The sequence below is a fragment of the Fukomys damarensis genome, unplaced genomic scaffold (assembly GCF_012274545.1).
Source record: "Fukomys damarensis isolate Sample0158 unplaced genomic scaffold, DMR_v1.0_HiC HiC_scaffold_38, whole genome shotgun sequence".
Lineage (NCBI taxonomy): Eukaryota > Metazoa > Chordata > Mammalia > Rodentia > Bathyergidae > Fukomys > Fukomys damarensis.
Genome location: NW_022900950.1, coordinates 53,266,671 through 53,287,742, shown reverse-complemented (window position 1 = coordinate 53,287,742; position 21,072 = coordinate 53,266,671). Strand labels below are relative to the sequence as shown.

At 36.4% G+C, this 21,072-nt stretch overlaps 1 protein-coding gene across 1 annotated transcript in view; it reads right to left on the bottom strand.

The window, feature by feature from the left end:
* Positions 1 to 21,072, bottom strand: part of Epsti1 (epithelial stromal interaction 1) — a 98,869-nt gene that overhangs the window by 8,383 nt on the left and 69,414 nt on the right. The window contains exons 8-9 of the mRNA XM_010637081.2: positions 6,038 to 6,111; positions 1,121 to 1,220 (exon numbers count right to left, since the gene is read on the bottom strand). Of these exons, the coding sequence (XP_010635383.1) occupies positions 1,121 to 1,220; positions 6,038 to 6,111 (174 nt within the window). The remainder of the gene's footprint in view (positions 1 to 1,120; positions 1,221 to 6,037; positions 6,112 to 21,072) is intronic.

The window sequence follows — 21,072 nt, the reverse complement described above, 5'->3', positions numbered from 1 at the left end:
CTTCTCCAAAATGATCTTATGCCCCTCAAGGATGTATTAAAGAGTGATCTACTCCAGAGTTTCCAGGTTACCAAATGATTTGATTATTTTGCTAGATTTTACTTGTTTGCTTACTGGGGTCCTGTAGATTGAAGCTAAGACCTCACCTATGCTAGGCTAGTACTCTACAACTGAACCACATTGCCATCTCTTTTTTATTTTTGAGGCAGGATCTTGCTAAAGGTGCACAAGCTGGCCTCAAAGTTATGATCCTCCTGCATCAGCCCCCAAATAGCTGGAATTACAGGTGTGTGCCACCATTATCAGATGGATTTTACCAGCTTAAAGATTACTATTTGTTCATGCTCTCTCTCTCTCTCTCTCTCTCTCTCTCTCTCTCTGTGAGAAAGTACATATGCAGTTGGACTTTATTAAATTCACTGTAGCTTTGATTCTATACATGTTGCAGTCCTCACATTCATACACATTTTGAAGATTTGATGCTGGTTTTTACTGATTTGGTGGTAGTTTCAAATTATTTTTTAACAGATTACTATGCACACAAAATATATCCCATGCTATTACAATACAGTTGCAGGATTTTCTTCACAGAAATAAATAAGAACATTTTATTTTCAAAAAGTACCTTTTGCTTTAGGGTTTTTAAAAAATCATTTTGTAGTAGAAAATTAAATATTAGTTTCTTTGATGTGCTAGTTTCACAGAAAGGAATATATTACTGACGAAGAATGCATGCTATTTTATAATTATATTTCATTTAACATCTTCTCAGAAAAAAAATGTTCATTCGTTTTTGTTGTAGGTCTGGGAAAAGGGTGATAAAAAGCCTTATAGTCCAGGCAATCACGCTGAGAACAAAGGGCAGGTGTCATTTTTTATTGTGATTGGCCAGAGCTGAAATCAGGGCTCGCTCGCGCTCGCTCTCTCTCTCTCTCTCTCTCTCTCAAAAGCTTTTGTGGAATTTACAGTAATCACACCGGCTGACTGCCCATCACACAGCTGAACAGCACACCAAAAAAATATCTGGGGAGAAGACCACAACATATTTTTTAAATTCTCATTGTTTTATTCTTCAGTTTGGAAAGATGTTTTTTTTTTAAGAGAAAAGAAAAAAACTCACCCAGCTGTTACCAGTATTCGTATTCCAATCGCCTCCAGACCACTCGAGGCCACCTGGTTGACTTTTGCCTTGGAATTGGTCCAGAAAAGCATTATTTACCCTTTAAAACAATGAAAAATGTGTGTAAGTAGAAAGCTTGCTTCAGGGCTAAGAGATTTTTGAGAAGTTAATGTGCTGTATGAACTGACTGTGGGGATGGCTGCCTCACTTCAGCTTGGAAGAAATCTACAGAATTGTCTTTTCACATTCACCGCAAGGCACGCTGGGAATGGTCCTTTACTGGAGTTGGTGCCAGTCTTGGCTCAGGCATGAATTCTTAACTTCAGGATTTCACTCACCCATCTTTCACCGAGTAAGCAAAAAGCCTCGGTCACACAAACAACTGCATCCCCTGCCCCGCAGAACCACAAACCCCAGAGACTGAGAGAAAAAGCTTCAGCAGGGACCTGAGTGGAAGAACCTCACAAAATATCTCTGTGGTACTATTGTTACAAGAAAGATCTCATTCCCGTATATTCTGTGCTCTATTGCAGGTCTTGCTCAAGTAAACCTTCATCAATGAAGTCAGAAGGAAAACAGGAAGAGAGTATGGTAAAAGAGAAATATCAGAAGAGAAACCCGCTTAAAACAAGGGCAGGATCTAAGGAAGGAGAGGGGAGTAATAATGGCCGTGGTATAATTTGCCAAAACGAATGCAATTATTAGGTATCACAAATGTACACTAATTTTTTTTAAAGGAATGAGTACATCTTTTCCTGACACTGTCACAATTTCAACAACCAATTTCAGAAATTCTGAAATTTCTCTCAAAAGTCAAGATAGAACTCCATGTAGTGTGGTGTTCCCAAAGTCATCTCCCAAGATCCACAGGAGAGTGGTTCCAGGATTACCCCCACCACACACCACTGGGATCCCCTAATGCTGAAATCTGTGAATGCTCAAGTCCTTTAGAGAAAATGACATAGTATTTGCATACACCCTGTGCTCATCCTCTAATATACTTCAAATCATTTCTAGATTACTTCTCATACGTAATACAATGTGAGTGCTATGTCAAGATCTCTTATACTGTATTGTTTAGGGACTAGTGACAAGGAAAATGTCTGTACACATTCATTACAGACAACGCTCTTTCCAAACATTTTCAATGCACAGTTGACTGAAGCCATGGATGTGGAACCAACAGACATGGAGGATCAACCGTAGGCTATTTGAGCAGATGGCTAACTGGAGTTTCACTTTTTACTTAATATTGTAAATATTTGCTCAATAGACTGTTTCATATACTTCATATTATAATTTTTAAGATTAAAAATATAGATTAAAGACAGCATCATGCTTCATGTTGCCTATGCATAACTGAGTAGAGTTAGGGGCTTGGAAGCTAGAGAACTAGCGATTGATTACTTAGGAATTATGCAAATAAGACTATGGGCTTCTTAGAGGAAGAAACATAGTGCCTGCACACAGCGGCCACTCAACACACATTTCTGGAAAGAAGAAAAGATGGGAATCAGACACAGTAGCCTCCTTTCAGTCATGACAATTAGAAGAATTTGGTCATGGTGGGTGGCTGTAAGTCATCAACAGATTTTTGGGGACTTTGAAAATCAATAATGTCGGGGATCTTTGCATTGAGCTACATTCACCACCCTTTTCTATTTTTATTATTTTTATGTTGAGACAGGGTCTTACTATGTCACTAAGCTGTCCAGACTGGATTTGAACTTGCCATCCTCTTGCCTCAGCCTCTCAGAGGTCTGAGATCACGGGCAGTTTTCTTTAGTCACCTGTCACCTCCAATTTCTCCCTTATCCTCATATCCTGTGATTAAGTCTATATAGTACTTAGCACCATCTCAAATAATCTTGATGTTTAATTATTCACTTCTGTTTCTTTTTTCCAGATTGTAATATCTACACGGTCAGGTATCTTTCGACCTTGTGTACCCCATTCTTATAACCTAGAACCAAGCCTTGGCAGAGTGTGCCATATGTGCTTATCGAATGAATGAGTCCTTCAGGTACATCCCTGCTGCCATGACAGGGGCGGAACTGTGAAAACCCCACTGCTGGTGAGTGTGAAATGCACATCATCTCAGTGTCAATGGCTCCCTCTTGCTTGATTGTTGTGAAATAATGTAATTCTTTCAATTTAGATCATCAGTTCCTTAGAAGATCTGAGTTTCTGAGCTCTCCTTATGCTTTGGGAGTATCCTAAAGCTTGTCCACTATGTCGTGGGTCCACAAGAGCTAACAGACTATAAAGAGATTGCTCCTCTCGATTCCCATCAAGAATGCAAATTGGGGGAGAGGGGTGCTCCAGTTTATATTTTTGTTGACTTTTTATATGGCACATACATTTTATTGCTGTTAAACTTGGGCTCTGGGTTTTCTTCTAGGGGTAAATTCAGTGGGGGCTGCAGTTTCAATAAATCAATTTAGTTCAACTGTAGCACAGATCCTTTCAAGGTCTTGACCCCCATATTCTGCCAGTTCTCTCTGGGGTTTCTACTTGTCTCCTCTTGTTCAAAGAGTTACACTGGATCAGGGTCAGGGTAAGGCTCAAACTCATTACAGGACTCATTTCAGAATTCACTGAGGAATCCCACAAGCTTTCTGTTATAAATGAGGACTCTGCTATGTGAACTTTTGAACAGGAGAAAGCATATTGCCTTTTCAACTTCAATGAAATTATACCCCTGGAGAACGCCTAATTCATGTGCCCTATGCACATACTGTACAGCTTGTATTGTCACCCCAAGTAAGAACTGATATGGCTATTTTATTTATTAAGAGTTTATGGAAGGAATAATCTCATATGATACTATGAGAAAGCTCCCTGTAAACTTTAAGGGTAACACAGATGTAGGCTGTCTTCAAAACTGATGGCAAACATGAAATCAATTAAACTAAAGACAATCACTTCTTTTAAAACTGATTCATGAGCTTGTTATTCAGAGAAATTTCCTCATGGATTGAATTGGGTTCTTTCTACATTTAACTAGGATCAGTAAAAGAGAAAATAAGGTATAGAAAATAAACTTCCTCACCAATAATTAGATATTCAGTGGTATGGAAATAAATTTAAAGATTGAGGATCAAGATTCCTACATCATGTAAAGGTACAAGATCTCAGTGATGAATGTTACTATTTTGTATACCTAAAATGTACCAATAAACTTAATGAATTAAAAAAAAGAATTCTCAAAAAAAAAAGATTACTATAGCAAAAATAATAATCTTTCCCACCTGTAATCAAATAATTTGTGCATTTATAAAGTCCTATTAAAGATTAACCTATTAGTAATGGGGATTATTAATGTGACACATCACTATCTTTAAGACATTTAAGCCTTCTAAATCCAACTAATCCTCAGGAATCCAGAGAAAGACATACTGGGCTACTATTAGCAACCTGTGCTACATAAATACAGAGTTACAGGTTTTTTTTGTTTTGTTTTGTTTTTTAACAGAAAGTCTTCAAAAGACAAAATGAGAGCTGGATGTGGTGGCACGTGTCTGTAACCCTAGCACTTGGGAGGCTGGGGCAGAAAAACTGCCACAAGTTTTTAGGCTGGGGTACATAGTGAATGCAAGGCCAGCCTTGTCACCTTATCTCAAAAACAAAACAAAACAAGAAGAAAAATTGAGAAAAAAAACAATAACAAAGTAGTAAATAATTTGCAACCTATTTTATAGTAACTAGGGAGCAGTGTCCCTCTCACATTACCCAATGAAACAGCCTAAGCCAATATGCCAAAGTTTTGATATTTCCTTATATCAGAGAAAAACATAAATTCATATTCGACATTTTAAAACTATTTTGACTAGAATACGGAGGCAGCAATGCCCCATCAAAAGAACAGGAACACCCATCCATAGTGATTCATACTACCACAGCCAGGAGCCTCTATGTTTTTTAATCTCTCGTTTATAAAATGAATTCACCACAACTCAAAAGGACACTGAATGATAGCGGGAAGATTAAATACATAAGGAAGTCTTTCACTTTCAAAAGAAGGATTTGTGTCTTTAAACTGTGAAAGCCCTTATATTAAATTTTTCTAAGGCACTCAGGCACCATTACCTTCCACACTCCACATCCCCATGAACTCTAATAACCTAGTGCCTCCCAGGAGAATCAGAGCCTAGCAATGCCAGACAATACGGTGGCCATGAGCACTCTCCCACCATCAATGCATGATTTTCCTGGGTACTCTCAAGTACTTAGTTCTGATAACACGAAAAAGCTAGAGCGTATTTAGCCTATTAAAAATTACTTACTGGTTCTGTTTTGAAATATTTTCCCCAAGAGTGTGAATCAATATGAAATAACTTTAATGAGTTTTTGTCTGAGCTTTTGTATTCAAGTACTGGTATCTGCCATCAATACTAATTCAATAAAGTAGCCTACAAATGTTAAAGCATCATCTCAAAGGATTATGAGGTTCTTTCCAACAGAGGGCAAATTAATGTAACCTAAATAAACATACAGCTAAAGAGTATGATTCAGTTTTCTAGTGTTATATAATGTATATAGCAGTTGGTTTACCAAGTACAAGTACATAAACCATAACCCAATAAAAAGCACTTAAAGGTAATATGGATTCCAAAACTATATTTAATAATATTACTGTAATGTTTTCCCAAAACACTGCAAAACTTTATAAGTAATTGATTTTACCAAAGTTGCTTATTTTATTAGCTAGTTATACCTCTTGTGCTCAGATATGTATATAGCAGTTGGTTTACCAAGTACAAGTACATAAACCATAACCCAATAAAAAGCACTTAAAGGTAATATGGATTCCAAAACTATATTTAATAATATTACTGTAATGTTTTCCCAAAACACTGCAAAACTTTATAAGTAATTGATTTTACCAAAGTTGCTTATTTTATTAGCTAGTTATACCTCTTGTGCTCAGATTGATGGATTTTAGCTCTTTCTTCCTCATGAGGTTGTCGTGAAGGTTCTGGTAATTTATTCTAGGAACAATAAAAGTTTTAAAATATGGTTTTCAATTAACACGGCTATACAGGAGATACCCTAATCAATTACATGTTTAACCTTAGCTGATGCAAATATTTCACTTTTGAAACTTTCACTTACGTACTCTTTGGCTGTGAAATTATTTTTCTATATAAGTAGGTAGCAAAAGTAACTGTAGTTTAGTAAAACACAATGGCCCCATGAGTGTAAAATTGTTAGATTAAAAAACCAGCATGTGTGGTCAAGAAATTAGACCAAGAGGTACAAGGTACACGGAGGAAAATACAATGTGACTCAAACTCAACAATATCTTACAAAGACAAATAAATCAAATTAGTTCCTTTGAGAGTATCACACAAAATTATTTCTTGGAATTTTTCTAGCACTTTTTAAATGCATAGCAATTTGCAAATAAATTATTGAACTCAGTAAAGCATGCTTCTTCCTGGAGAATAAGAATTTGCCCATTATTATTTACTTCCCAAACTAGCAGAACTTTGGGGTTCCTCAAGGGGATATTTTGCTTCAAATAGGTCACAGTACAATAACTAAATATGTAGCTTGCAACATCCTAATTATCTTCTCAGATGAGGCAACTTCTTCCAGACTCAGTGACTATGTTTACAATCTTATACCAAAGGACTGTCAGGGTTTCTGTATATACCCAGTTATTTACCTTGAGGCAGATTGACATTTAGTTCCATTTTTAAGACAGGAAAAAGCAGAGCAAAGAAAGTATGAGGCCCAAATCACAAATTGGTGTTTGAATCAGAGAGAACTTCTAGTAGGAAAAAACAGTGTCACATCTTGATAAATACATAGCAGTGGATTACTGTGGTACCCTTTCCCCCCGCCCTGAAACTTCTTGCACTCAAAATTCAGACTGACTTTTTTATTTCTTCAAAGGCCATCTAGTGTTTCACAGTTCCCAAAATAAAGGACTTATTTCCTCCACTGTGATATTTCAAATAATCTGATTGCTCATCGGTCTCTAAAGTACATTATTTAATCTTAATTTCTATTTAGCAGCAACCATAGAAGATTAGACAGTTTTCAAAATAACTGAGTAATATCCATTCAACAAATGTTTATTAAGAAGGAGACACAAAGCCTTTTGTGTCAGGGTCTCCCTTTTCCACAATGGCATAAAATCTCTTAATTTTTGGTCACTTTAACATGTTTATAGCGTTAAAAGTCTAACAATTTCAGTATTAGTCATTAGTATTGCCATAGCTAATACTAAAATAAAACCAACTCTTGTCCTCTCCCATGCCTGAACAGCTACTTTGAATTCTTCTGTGGTCTTGTCAAAATGATGTCCTTCTTAATAGCATGTGTACTCCATTTATCAATTTTAATAGTACTATTTTTAAAATTCTAAGGAAAAAAATTATTACTATCTTCAGCCCAAACTTCCCCTTCTAGTATATCCTGTCATTCTGAAAAATCTCTTTTTAATAAATACTCAGTGTGGTGGGGGAGTGGGTGGATCTCCTGGTCTATAGCTCCTCCTTTGGGCTCTCAATCTGTCTCCATCTTCCGGTTTTCAACTCAGGCCTCAGGGATGCCAGGTGCTTGCAGTTCCTGAATTTTAATAACCTGTGTCTTACTGCTTTTTTCAAATAAATTCCGGCTTTTCCTGTTTCACTAAGTCAGTTACCACTAATTACGTTTCAACTTCAAAAACTTTTGCTGATATGCCCCTCTTGTTACAATCTCCTTGTCTGTATTTTGTTCTTATAAGTTTATACCTTAAAAAAAAAAACTCCTATCATTTTTTTTTTTGCAGGATATAGGGAGGGACAAACGATAAGCAAATGAAATATTTTTAAAGTGTAATGTTTAACCAAGAGACCCTAATATTTTCAGTTAAATTTTTACTGGAATTATGTTACTTAATGCTCACAATAATTCTCAAAGGTAGGCAGGTAAGCAATCTATTATTTGCTAATGAAAGAGTAATACTATGCTTGTTTTACAGGTGAGGAAACAGAATCATAGTTTCAGTAACTTGCCTAGAGCTAAATAGCTTATTAACAGCAAAATCAATACTGGGCATTAAATTTTCTGTATCTAATCATCTTCTGCAGAATGCATCCAAAATGTTCACATATGAGCAGCCACACCCAGAACTACAGGACGCATTCACACTCAAAAGTATTAGTAGAACATATCTAAGCTTAAATGTCAAGGAATTCTAACTCTTCTCATACTCATTAACTTGTTTCTCCAAGAACAAAACAGATGAGATCTTAGCTGTTTACATTCTAGAAAAAAGAAACCCATAAATAAATGAGAAAAATAGTCCTATGCAAAGGATTAAAAGACACTGGAACTCAGTGGCCTGGTGATTATTTTAGGTTGAGGTCTGTGGAAGTGGCTAAAGGTCTCACATAACTAACAAGAAAAAGATTTTAAATAAGCAGAAAAAAGAACCAAAAGACAGGATAGTCGCTTCACAGATAAACTACAGATTAACTATAAGTTCAAAACGGTCATCATTTTTGTGCAAAGAAATATAAATCAAAACAATTAGATAAATTTTTTATCATATTGACTAAAAACAGAAAAATTCAACAGGTACGAACACTTTGGAGAAATTTCCAAATTAGTGAAAACTAATTTAGTTTTTGGAGGACAATTTAACAATATGTGCTAAGATATAAATTTTATGTCTCCTTTGCAGAAAAATTCAAAGGTGTATGTACTCATACGTAGAAATTTACATTTGTATTATTGAAACTGTTAACGTTCAGGAGAAAAATCTCAATGCCTACCCATAAGGAACAATAAATTAGACCATCCACACATTGGATATTGTGAAATAGTTACAAATAACTGTTGGGGGTAACTGTTGTGGGAGAGAGGGGTCTTTGGAGATATATTAAGTGATAAGGGATTAGTCCAGAGTACTTGAATATCAATTTCAGCTTTTATATGCTGATATATAGATAGATAGATATAGATATATAAAATATTTAAAACACCTTGAAAATACACCAGAAAATATTAACTATAATTATTACTGGGTAGGTGAACTTGAAGGGTGAATGAACAGGAAGAAAGCTTTATATCAACAGAGATTTATTTTTCATCTGGGAGGACAATTCTGCTCGTTTTGCTTTCCTTTATTTAGAAACTCCAAAAATTACAGCTTTTAAACAGCACTGTGGCACACACCTATAATTCCAGTACTCTGGGAGGCTGACACAAGAAGATTGTGAATTCAAGCCCAGCCTGCACAACTTAGTGACTTAGCAAGACCATGTCTCAAAATAAAAAATAATGAGAGCTGGGATGTAGCTCAGTGCAAAAATCCTGAGTTCATTTCCCAGTATTGCAAAAACAAAAACACAACATAGTTTTTTAAATTTAGAGGTGTAAAAGAGGAAGACACTAAAATGAAGCTAAGAACTGCTTAGGGAGGAAGAAAAAGGAAGGGAGGAGACCTACACACATCATCCTATTACAGAAGCAAGCACAGGAAGAAGAGATAAAGACCTGGTGGGAAACTGGGATAGGGAGCTGATGAGGCATCACCACGCAAGAGCATTGTTCCAAATGACAGAAAGGAAGGTGCTGGCATCTCCACACTCAGCATTATTTTCCTATAAGTAGCAAAGTGCATTTACTAGAGAGACGCTGGTTTTTCTTTGGTACCTATAAAGATAATTTCAACTAATTGATTTGTTCTGATGAACTGACAGCCCCTGAGGATATATCTGCGTGCCTTGTAAGCATATTCTTGGTTCATTTACTGGGTTCTCACACAAATGTGCAGTATCTAGTTGGACAAATACAAAATAAGCTGTTCTTGTTCCAAGGACTTAGCTTGGGACACAAAGAGAATCAAAACATTGTAAGGAGGAGGAGATGATACACAAATCTGAGACACTGTCAGGTCCTGTCCCATATGATACATAATCATTAAGCACGAATCACTTTCCAGACACCCAGGTCCATGCTGAAGGTTCAGATATGCAGCCCCACTCTGAAGGGAATCACAGTGCAACGAGGGAGGCAGACACAGAAACAACTCTGATACAAAGCAAAAAGGTGTAAGATATGAGTTCAAGCAATGACATGGGAGAGATGTAAAAGGAGAAACAGGTGTTCAACATTGTGTGTGCATCCACAAAAGCTCTCCAGAGAAGGAGAGCATCTTATCGCTGTGCCACATGACTCACAAAATCCAGACAGGTGTGAAGAGGGCCTGTTAGAGACCTGATGAACAAAACACCATCTCGGAGAGTCCAAGAAGAAGATGCCCTGTGAACCCTGGGCAAGTAGATCACGGTGAATGAGGATGTTGCTGCCCACAGTGCCACTGCCTGGCACACCAGGGAGGAGTGCTCTGCTGGAAAGGTGCAAAAAAGCACCAAGGGTCAGTGCTTGGAGTCCATGCTAACGGCAGGGAGTAGAAGGGTTGGCATCTCTAGCTAGAGATTGTGAAGATTAGTTCTCTAGGCTTTACTTTCTCAGTAGTTCCCTGGCCTATTGAAGGGCCATCTATTCAAACAGACAGGTGTGTACAGGCTGAAGGTTTGAGAAGCTTGATGAGGCTATAGCGAAAGGCATGTTCCAAAGCCATGCTTCAGTGTGGTAACTGAAGGCGAAGATCAGGCCATTTTAAAATCATGTCTGAATCCCACTGGGGCAGGTGATGACATGGTTCAGCCGGGCTGCTTCATGTAAAACATTAAAGCGCGATCGCCTGGCTGATAGATAAATCTCTCCCAGAGGATGCTTTTGCAATCCAAGAGGAAAAAAACAGAGGAAGCAGGAGGGCTGAGGTCACGAAAGGTTAAGAATCCCTGCCTTTGAGACTGGGATGGTGGTGCATGCCTGTAATCCCAGCACTCTGGGAGGCTGAGGCAGGAAGATTCCACGTTTGACCCTAGCATTGACAACTCAGTGACTTATGAGACCCTGTCTCAAAATACAAAATAAAAAAGGGCTGGGAATGTAGCTCATTAAAAAGACCTGTGTTCAATCTCTGGTACCACAAAAAACAAAACAAAACAGAAACACTCCTGCCTTTGAATACTGTTTAATACAGAAGAGCTTTCAGGAGAGTGAGGGTGGGTTAAAAAGTCTTGGTTCTGAGGCTCCCTACAGTGATGGCCTTCTCTAGCAAGAGTGAAAAGAAAAAATAGAAACTACTCTCAAAAGTTAAAAGGAGTCAATCAAATCAAGGAAATAAATACTAATAAGGGTAATACACTTAAGAAAAACAGCAAAAGTATTGTATCATCCCCTCTTCTAACTATTGTTAGTTGTCATTTTGATCTAAGTAAGTGGGCTCTAGCTACAATAATTATTGAATTTACAGTTCTCTTTCTCTGACCTCTAAATATCTCCTATCAACTTTCTTCTATCTTCAAAATATCTTTGTTTGACTAAAGTTATTACTTACTGTGGAAAATGTAGAAACTACAGAAATTATGAAGGAAAACAAAATAATCACTCACAAATCCCCCACCCAGAAGTAAGCTCCATTAATGTGTCAGTGTATTTGTTTCTTATTTGAACATATAGCTCATAGTTTCTTATCATCGTGGGTCACATTTCCAGGCTCCTCCTGTGCCAGGCTTTGGGATAAACTCTCTACACACTTTCTCTCATCTTGGTCCCAAAAACCCCGTCGCGAGGCAAACATCACTGTCAGACATAACAGATGAGGCTCAGAGACAAAGTAATTTGAACAAAGTACAATACGAACAGGAAGAAGGTTTACAATTTGTCCATGCTCCTTTATAGTCTTTCATTCATTTTCCTAGATGAGTGTATTCCTATGATATTAAGAGTTATTGCTGCATAGTATTCTCAACTCCAAAGCCTTTAAGTTTGCTATCACTGTATTAATTGTTCCAAGTTTTTCATTAACTTCATTTAATGATTCTTCATATAGTGAATCTTATATGAATTTCTGATTATTTTTCTCAGAACAACTATGTATTTTTAGATCTAATACTTTTTCTTTTAGAAAACTTTAGAATCTGGTATTGCCAAAGAGCCTTTCCGGTCATCCTCTTACCAGCCACAGTAGTGGAGAGTGCGTAGTATACTATATTAATAGCTCTTAAAGTACGCTTTCCTTGCCGTGGGAAAAAACTTAAATTGATTTCATATTTTCTAAAGACTTTTAATTTCATGATTATCTCCCCAGTTCAAATTTAGAAAATGTTTTTCAAATTAGCTCAAATTCCATTGGAATTTTCATTGAAATTACATTAAACTCACAAATTAATTTAGATAGAACCACAGTTATTACAATATTGAATTTTACCACTCAGGAACACTACCCATCTCTGCTTTATTCAAATTGACTTTTATTGATTTCAGGAAAGTTTACATTTATGTTTTTTAGCTACTGAGCAATTTTTATCTTGTTACTTTTTGATGAGATCTTTTTTATTCCATTATATTTTCTAGTTATTTTTTGCTAGTATTTGGGAAAGTTGATTTTATGTATTTGTTTTATAACCTCTTTTATTGAATGCCATTGTTTCTAATCATATTTCAAATGATTCCCTTGGGTTATATAGGCAAATTGCTCTCATCCATAAATTTTTTTTTTTTTTTTTGGTTCCGGGGATTGAACTCAGGTCCTTGCGTTTGCAAGGCAGGCCACCGAACAGCTGAGCTAACTCCCCGCCCAAATATTTAAATATCTATTTATTTATTTATTTATTTATTTATTTATTTTTGGTACTGGGGATTGAACTCAGGTCCTTGCACTTGTGAGTCAGGTGGTGGAACCACTAAGCTAAATCCCTGCCCCGTAAATTACTTATTTGTAATAATTAGAAAAGAAGTTCCCCCTATTGGGGGAGTTCATTCTCAGAAAAGTTTCCAAAGCACCTGCATTTTCCTTAGTTTTTATACATTTTAATGCTTTGGTCATTTTAGTTATATTTTCCTAGACAATCATTCATTGAATACAGATTTTCAATTTATACGCATAGCATTACCTGTAGTGACATAAATTTAATCTTTTCCAAATCTATAGTTCTAGCCCCTCCTGTCTAAATTGTATATTGTTTGTACTGATCTCTTTCTGATTAGTTTTGCTGTAGAGTGGTTCATTTTGTTGACTTTATCAAAGAATAGGTGGCTGGATTTTTAGAACAGCTGTTTCTTCAAGTTTCTGTTCCTCTCTTAATTTTTCTCTTTCAGTATCACTTATTGTCCTCAAATTTGGGATTGGCTGCTTAATTCACTTTTTAAGTATTGAAAAGAATGTAAAGTTATAATTTTCTTTCTCTGAACACAGAGAATTCACAAAAAAATCTCTCACTAGAATGTTTTGTGCTCCATAATGATTTTGTCACCTCATAGTTTGAGTATTTCCTGATTTTTTTGTTTTCTGTTTTTTTCTTTTTTACTTTCTCAATGACTATAAAATCAGAGGCCATGCAAAAATCAGTAAGTGCAATCAGCATGTAAGAGATTAAGAAAATTTTACAGTGTAGTAAGGAGACAGGCTAAATTACAAGGAAAAATATGTATGCAGGATAAAGTGGATCTGAGGCAGTGATACTTCCAATGAGCTCTAGAAAGAGGCTGAGATGGACAGTCAGCTGAGGAAGGAGCTGAGAACAGCATGCAGGAGACGGGTATTTTTCCCTCAACTTGTACTGTGCAACAGGCAGCACTGACATAGCCCATCGAATAAGTAGGAAATGGGGGTGTAGCTGTGCTCAGAGCAACAGGGAGATGGATGTCCTAGGTATTCACTGACCACAGAAGAACAAGAAGCTACCACACCCAAAGAGAAGCTCCTGCACGCATCTCTCTCTCAGCAGCACATCCAAACAAACACGAGAAGATGAGCAAGAATTGTCAAACATTTGAGAAACAAATTCAATGCACGTAGAAAAAAACCATCGTTAAATAGAAAAAACAGCTAAGATATCAAACAGAAAGCTTTAATTTTATACAGTTATCATCGGTGGAGAGATGAGAAAGAATAGTGCACTCAGAAAACACATAGTGCTACGGAAAAGTAACAAATTCAATATTTATGCCAAATAAGCACAGTGGAAAGCTTTTTCTAAAATTTTTAAAATCTAGTGAGCAGGATGACTTAGCTAAAGGGCTTCTCCTACAATGAAATAAAAAAAGGGAGACAGGAAGTATAAGAAACAATAGAGATGGAGAAAATATCCAGAATATCTGAAATGCATTTGACAGAGGTTCCAGGAATAACAAGGAGAAACACAGAGAAATAAACATAAAAGGGAAAAAAGGGAAACCAAAGAGATACATGTATTTGCAGATTGAAAGGGACATCCTGGAGGTTCCATTTGACCCAGCCATCCCTCTGCTGGGTATCTTTCCAAGAGAACTAAAAGAATCATATCACAGAGAAGTATGTGCACCCATGTTTATAGCGGCACAGTTTGTAATAGCTAAATCTTGGAAACAGCCTATTTGCCCATCCGTTGGAAACTGGATAAAGAAGTTGTGGTTTTTCTATAAAATGGAATATTACTCAGCCATAAAGAACGAGAGAATACATTCATTCATAGGAAAATGGATACATATTGAAGATATACTCCTAAGTGAAATAAATAAGTCACACGTGTAAATACCAAATAGTTTCTCTGGTGTGAATAATCTGCAATAATACAGAAGATCCTAATAAGATTACTGACTTTTACAAATGGGAAGAAAGGAGCTAAATGTGTAGGGAAGGTGGGATGGGTAGGGGAAGGGTAATAAGGGAAAAGAAAAAACTGTGAGAAAATGAAAAGATAGAAATAAAGTGTTTGTAGATGGGGAGGGGAGGATGGGGAGAAGGGAGGGCAGGGGAAAGGGGAAAAAATGAGAATCAAGACTTGTCATGTAGAGGTACAAGATCCCAACAATGAATGTAACTGTACTGTATCCCTAAAATGTACCAATAAACTCAATTAAAGCTGAAAAAAAAAAGAAAGAGACATCCAAAGGTATGCAAGATTAAAAACAGAAATGGAAATGTATACAAAATGTATTATAATAGAAGAGAAAGAAAAATAAATAGTTAAAAATGCAACAAAACAAAAATAAAGAACATAATAAAAAGTAAATTATGTGGCAAGAACACAAATATGTGCAAATAAACGAGTAACCATAATAAATGAGAGCATATCAAATCTACTTATTAAAAGATACTATGAAACTGGGTAAAAGGTAAACTTTTTTTTTTCACTAGAAATCTTCTTTAAGCCAGTGATACAGAGGGGTTAAAAATTAAGTGATACAAAGAGAAAATGCCACATAAATGCTAACAAAAAAAGAAAAAAATAGGTACAGGAAATAATAGACTCAAAATAGACAAAAAAGGGATCAAGGTAAAAAATCACTGAACGGGAAGAACACAGTACTCCAAATTAATAAAAATTCATACTGAGAGACCCAGAGTATAAATAAAGGGCAAAATAAAAGATGGATAATATGAAACAGTGAGCTAGAACTTCTGCAAAAGAGAAGGGGAGCAAGCTACAAAGGGAGACAGAGGGAAAGAGGTGCAGGGAAAGCGGATAAAAAAGAAATAAGATGTGTTAAGCCCACAATGAATGTAACCATTATGTACTTCAAACACATGCTAATGAAAAATAATGCTAAAATTCCACACTGAAAGGCAGGGTTTGGATTAGCCTCATTAATCAAAAATACAGCACACACCCATGGTGGAAACAATCACAGTTTAGGAAAATGGAGCAGCCAGCGAGACCACTTGGAATTGAACACCTGGGTCTGGGCTTTCATCTCCCTTTCTTGAAAGACAGATCATTCAAGGTATGGTGGCTGCCTGAAGAAAAGATCAGGGTTGTAGAAGAAAAGAAGCAATAAACAATATCTGATACACCACCCTGAAGTTACCACAACACAATTATTTCTTTATAGCATGAAATTGCTGTAAAAACTGTTGAATTTCTACAAAAGAAAAAGTACAATGTATTATTTCTTAATCTCCTTTTAGTTGCCTATCTCCTCCATTAAAATGTAAATGTCAGGAGACCTTGTTCATATTGTTCTTGTTTTAAGTATTACTAATTTATTTTTTTGATGCTCTCTAGTAAGTGAAGGAAGTATCTATTTTTTCTTTTTTTAATCTTAACTGGTACAGAAAAACATAAAAATCGTACATATTTATAGGGTATCATTTGAAGTCTCTACATGTAGACATTGTGGAATGTTTAAATCAACTTAAACATAATCCATTTCTCAAACATTTAGCTTTTTCTTTAAGGTGAAAATATTAAAAATTATTTCCTTTAGCTTTTTGAAATATACAGCACTTTGCTGCTATCTATAGTCACCCTACTATGCAGTAGCAAACCAGGACTTCTCGCTTCTCCTGACCGTAACTTAGTACACTATGGCCAACTTTGCTCCATCCCTTTCCCCATCATCCCCACCCCCCACACACTTCTGTTTTTAATTGTAGCTCCAGTGTCTTGCACAAGGCTCAGAACATAAAAACTGAGTACATGCATGCTGGCAGAGTTAATGCATAGACTATTGAAATAAATCAACCAGAACAGTTAAAAATACAAAATAAAAAAGCTTTAAAGTGGTGTTAGATAGTGTTCTAGAGTTACAGTGATGTACAAAGACCACTGAATTGTATATTCAGAAGCTATTTTTTAGAGAGCAATTTCAGTAAGAGCATCTGTGAATATAAACCATATCATGAGGAATTAAGGATGAAGTGGGTAATATAGAAGTGGTTACAGTAAAATTACCTTTCGTCTTTCTTTAAATTTTGTAGAAGTGGAAAAGGCAGTTTCTTTGAGGATAGCAAACTCAAGAAATGAATTAGTTGGCTTGTTTACTTTAGAATGGTATGAGCAAGCATACTTATTTGCAAAAAGGAAATAGCCAATTTAGAAGAATACACTGAAGGTACAGAGAAAAGGAATTCTATGCAAATTTCTAGAAGAGGGAACTGGATCAAATGTATAACACTGCATGGTTAACCTTAAAGAAAAAAACATATTGTCCTCACAAGCCAAAGTAATAGAACATGGAAGTCAGAGCCACACAGAGCAAAATAAATATGTGGCCCCTTCAATTTTATGAAATGATCTACCTGTGAGTTGCTCTATAGTAGGCACTCGATACATATCTGTTGGATGAGTGGAATGAACACATACATGAATAGATGTAATCATACAAACGTGTTTTGTGCCTTCTTACCGTAAACACAATCCTATTGTTTTTTTAAGGTAAATCACTAAAATGATAAGGACTAGCACATTCTACCCATCAGGGAATGCCTGAAGTCGATATTTCCCAAGAAGAGATTGAGCAAAGAGGGAGAAAAACAAAAAATATGGTAGAACAGATGGGCATACATCCTTTGTGTATTCCACTGTTATAAACTCCCTAAAAATGGAATTATCTATAAACTAAAGCTATTCATTTTGCTGACAGCTCCAGTAATAAAGGGAAATAATTACATAAAAGTATGTATAGTAAAAACATATTCAATCAATAACCAGAAAATATGTACTTATATGTATCAATGTTTGTCTGACTTTAGAGTAAAAATAAGCTTAAGGAACAAAAGGCTTAATTTTCACTGTTAAACAGTTCAACCTCAAAATTAAATAATTTGCTCTATTCATGGTTTTCATATCTCAAATACATACTTTATGAAGCACCATTTAAAAGGAACTGGAAGTTATTTTAAGAGAAGCCATGTTTATAACTAACATCACAACATTATCTCTAGCAGCTATTTCAGGACTTGATAGCAAGTTAGAAGCTCACATACACAAATACCTTCACATCAAGTGATTGGTATTATTGAAAATACAACATTAACATATACAAGATTTAGCTTCTCTTTATTCATCACTACAACCTTACTGTAACTTTATGTATTTAAACTATAGATTTCTGAGGAAGACTTTGTTAAAACAAAAAGATCTTCGTTTGTTTTGTTTTGTTTTTAACAAAGTAAGGCATAAAAACGTTTCATGATTCTTGTCATTTCCATAGTAGCACTTTATACTATACGCTGAATGAAGGGTGAGCCAGGAGGACGCTGGCCACTCTCCTTGGGGCAGAGGTCAGCCCTCATAAAGTATCAAATTGTACCAACAAAAATAAGCCCTTATACTTCATACCCAATCCTATACTTCATAATAAGAGTTTTACACAAACTTTTGTAATAAATATCCTTGTGAGGCACAGACATAAAGGAAAAATAAATTAAATCAAGGAAATCAAAATGAAAGTTAGAATTCTAGTGAACTGCACACTTGAAGAATAGCTTTTGAGCTGAGCATGGTGGTGCCTGCCTGTAATTCCAGCACTACGGGAGGCTGAAACAGGGAAGTAGCAAGTTAAGAGCCCAACCCTGGCAATTTAGCAGCACCTGTGTCAAATAAAATATTAGAAAATGGTTGGCAATTCAGTGCAAAGGCCTTGATTTTAATCCCCAATGGCATATACACACATATAAGAAAAGAAAGGGAGAGAAAGAGGTAGGAAGGAAAGAAAGACGGAAGACGGGAGAGAGGGAGAAAAGGAGGGAGGAATTTTGAGAGATGTTCTGGAAGAAATTTGGACATGATTTATCTACCACCAATCCAGCAAAAAGAAAAGATAGAAAATAAGAACGGTAAGTTATTCAGCTAGTTAGAGACCATTATATTGCTCATTTAAAGAATCCGGGATGAAGCGCCACCTTGGATGGTCTTTCTCATCATCTCATGCTGAGGAGCTTCTGGCCCTTTCTGAACCACTTATCAAAGGCAAGTATGACTGCCAAATCACAACAGGCAATATATTCAGTGACCATACCAAAAGTTTCATATCGCGATGAGGATTAGCCCTTAAGCATTTAGCAGGCTCTGCATTCACAACACTGATGCCCACTGCTCATAATATCTGCAATGTCTCATATTTGCACACATAAGTAGCACATTTTAACACTACTTTATATGTGCTTAACTATTTTCAGGTGAATATTTAAGGCACTTTTATAAACTCGTATCGCTACTTTGTTATTCATACTAGTATTCTCTGGCCACCATCTGTTATCTTTGGTTTAAATGTGGCAGTGATGTTGGTCTGGTTTTGCTTTGCAGATCAGAAGTTCACACGTGTTTTATCATCACCATGAACTTCTGGCTCCAACTATGGTCAACAGAGTGCAGCCTGCTATAAGGCCAGATGCTATGACAGTTTTGACTAGAAGGAACCATTACCATGCTCTCAGAACATACCCAGAACTCATGTTTTGGTATTTTTTCAAGATTTTCCTCTATGTAACTATTTCTGTGCAGAAATTCTTCAAAATGATGCTCATCCTTTATCTTCTGCAATTTTTATTTTTCTTCCTACCTTAGAGAACACCAAGAGCCCAGCCACTAGCCTATAAAGGTAAAAGGGGCAAAATTCATAGGAAAAAGTATCACCACACTCCACCAATTTATCTATGAGACTGGTGCTAATAACTCAGCCTCTGCACAAAACCTACACTAAGCCTTCCAAACAAACTTGCTTATTGATTGATTTATGGATATGCCTGGAGATGTCCCTTGGGATACATAAAAGGAAGACTAGTATAAGTACAATCACCCAGCAATTTTAAAGGGTGATTTAATTACTTGTTTAATTAAGCTTTAAAAATTTTCTCAGAGATAACCACTATAATTTATTCCTCTTGAAAATAAAGATATTTTCAAAATATTCCAAACCAGATGATCAGTTCCTATCAGACACGAGAGATAGTGGCACTGTTTTTGGGAGAACTAAATGTTATGCCTATTGCTCATTCATGGGATCCTATTAAAATTATCAGCTGGTGAATGATACCATATAATTCCCTTGATGCATTCTGAGTCCTTGCATTTCTAATTTGTATCTGAAACACAATTTGTACCTCTATTTCTGAGAGGTAAAACAAAGCCCATACAGGAGCACAGGAGCAGTAGAAGAGCCAGTACCTCAGGTAGGACGGACATCAGTCTTTCTGATCCACCCCAGCCAGTCTCATCCATTGGCCTAGTGACCACATTCTGAAATGAGTAAGATTTCAGATACAGATGGTCCCTGACAAGGAACCTTACAAGGCTCAACTCAACAAATGAGGGTTTTTAAATTAATTTTATTGGTACATTTAAGGTATACAATATAATGACATCCACCATGAGAAATTTGCATCTTTACATAATCTATCTTGGTTCTTATTCTTTTTCCCATTCCCCTTCCCTCCCTTCAACCCTCCATCCCTCCCGATTTACAAAGACTTTGTTTCTGTAAAATACGAACAAAAGGGGCAAAGGGGAAGGGGAAATGGGCAGGGTAGGGGAAAGGAAAGAAGGGAATGGAATTAATGTGAGAAAATGAAAAACTAATGAGTGTTAAACTCTATGGTGATAACAAAGTGATTCACATTCAGTACAAACATATGTCAAACTTTTGATCTTTTCACAAGCTAGGGGTATGCAGTGAAAAACCATCTCTAGACACTGAGCGGTGGCAGTGAGCCATAGCTCCCAGCAGCCACACAGTCACGAAGATGAACAATGGACACTACAGTTTGCTGTGTTCTAAGCTAGGATGTTCTGTAGGTAAGGTAAATTAAATGCATTCCAACTTATGATATTTTCTACTTCTGATGGGTTTACTGGGAACAACCCCATCATAAGCTGAGATTCATCCAGATTCTGTTCATTTGCCGTTCCCATTGTAGCCTAGCCTCCACAAAGCAGAGACCAGCCTGATAACCTAATGCTTAGGAAATTCCTTAGGGAGTTCCATAAAACTCCCAGCAGCATCAGAGTGGAAGGCAACATATTTCAGGAGTTATTCACTGGACTAATAATCCATAAAGCGTATGGAGGCTGGTTCTCCCCTTTTCGCTTACTATAATTTTTCTCAAGTACTTCTTAGTTCATGCCCCCGTTCCTGTCACTATAAAAGCCTATATACCATCGGACAGTAAGAAA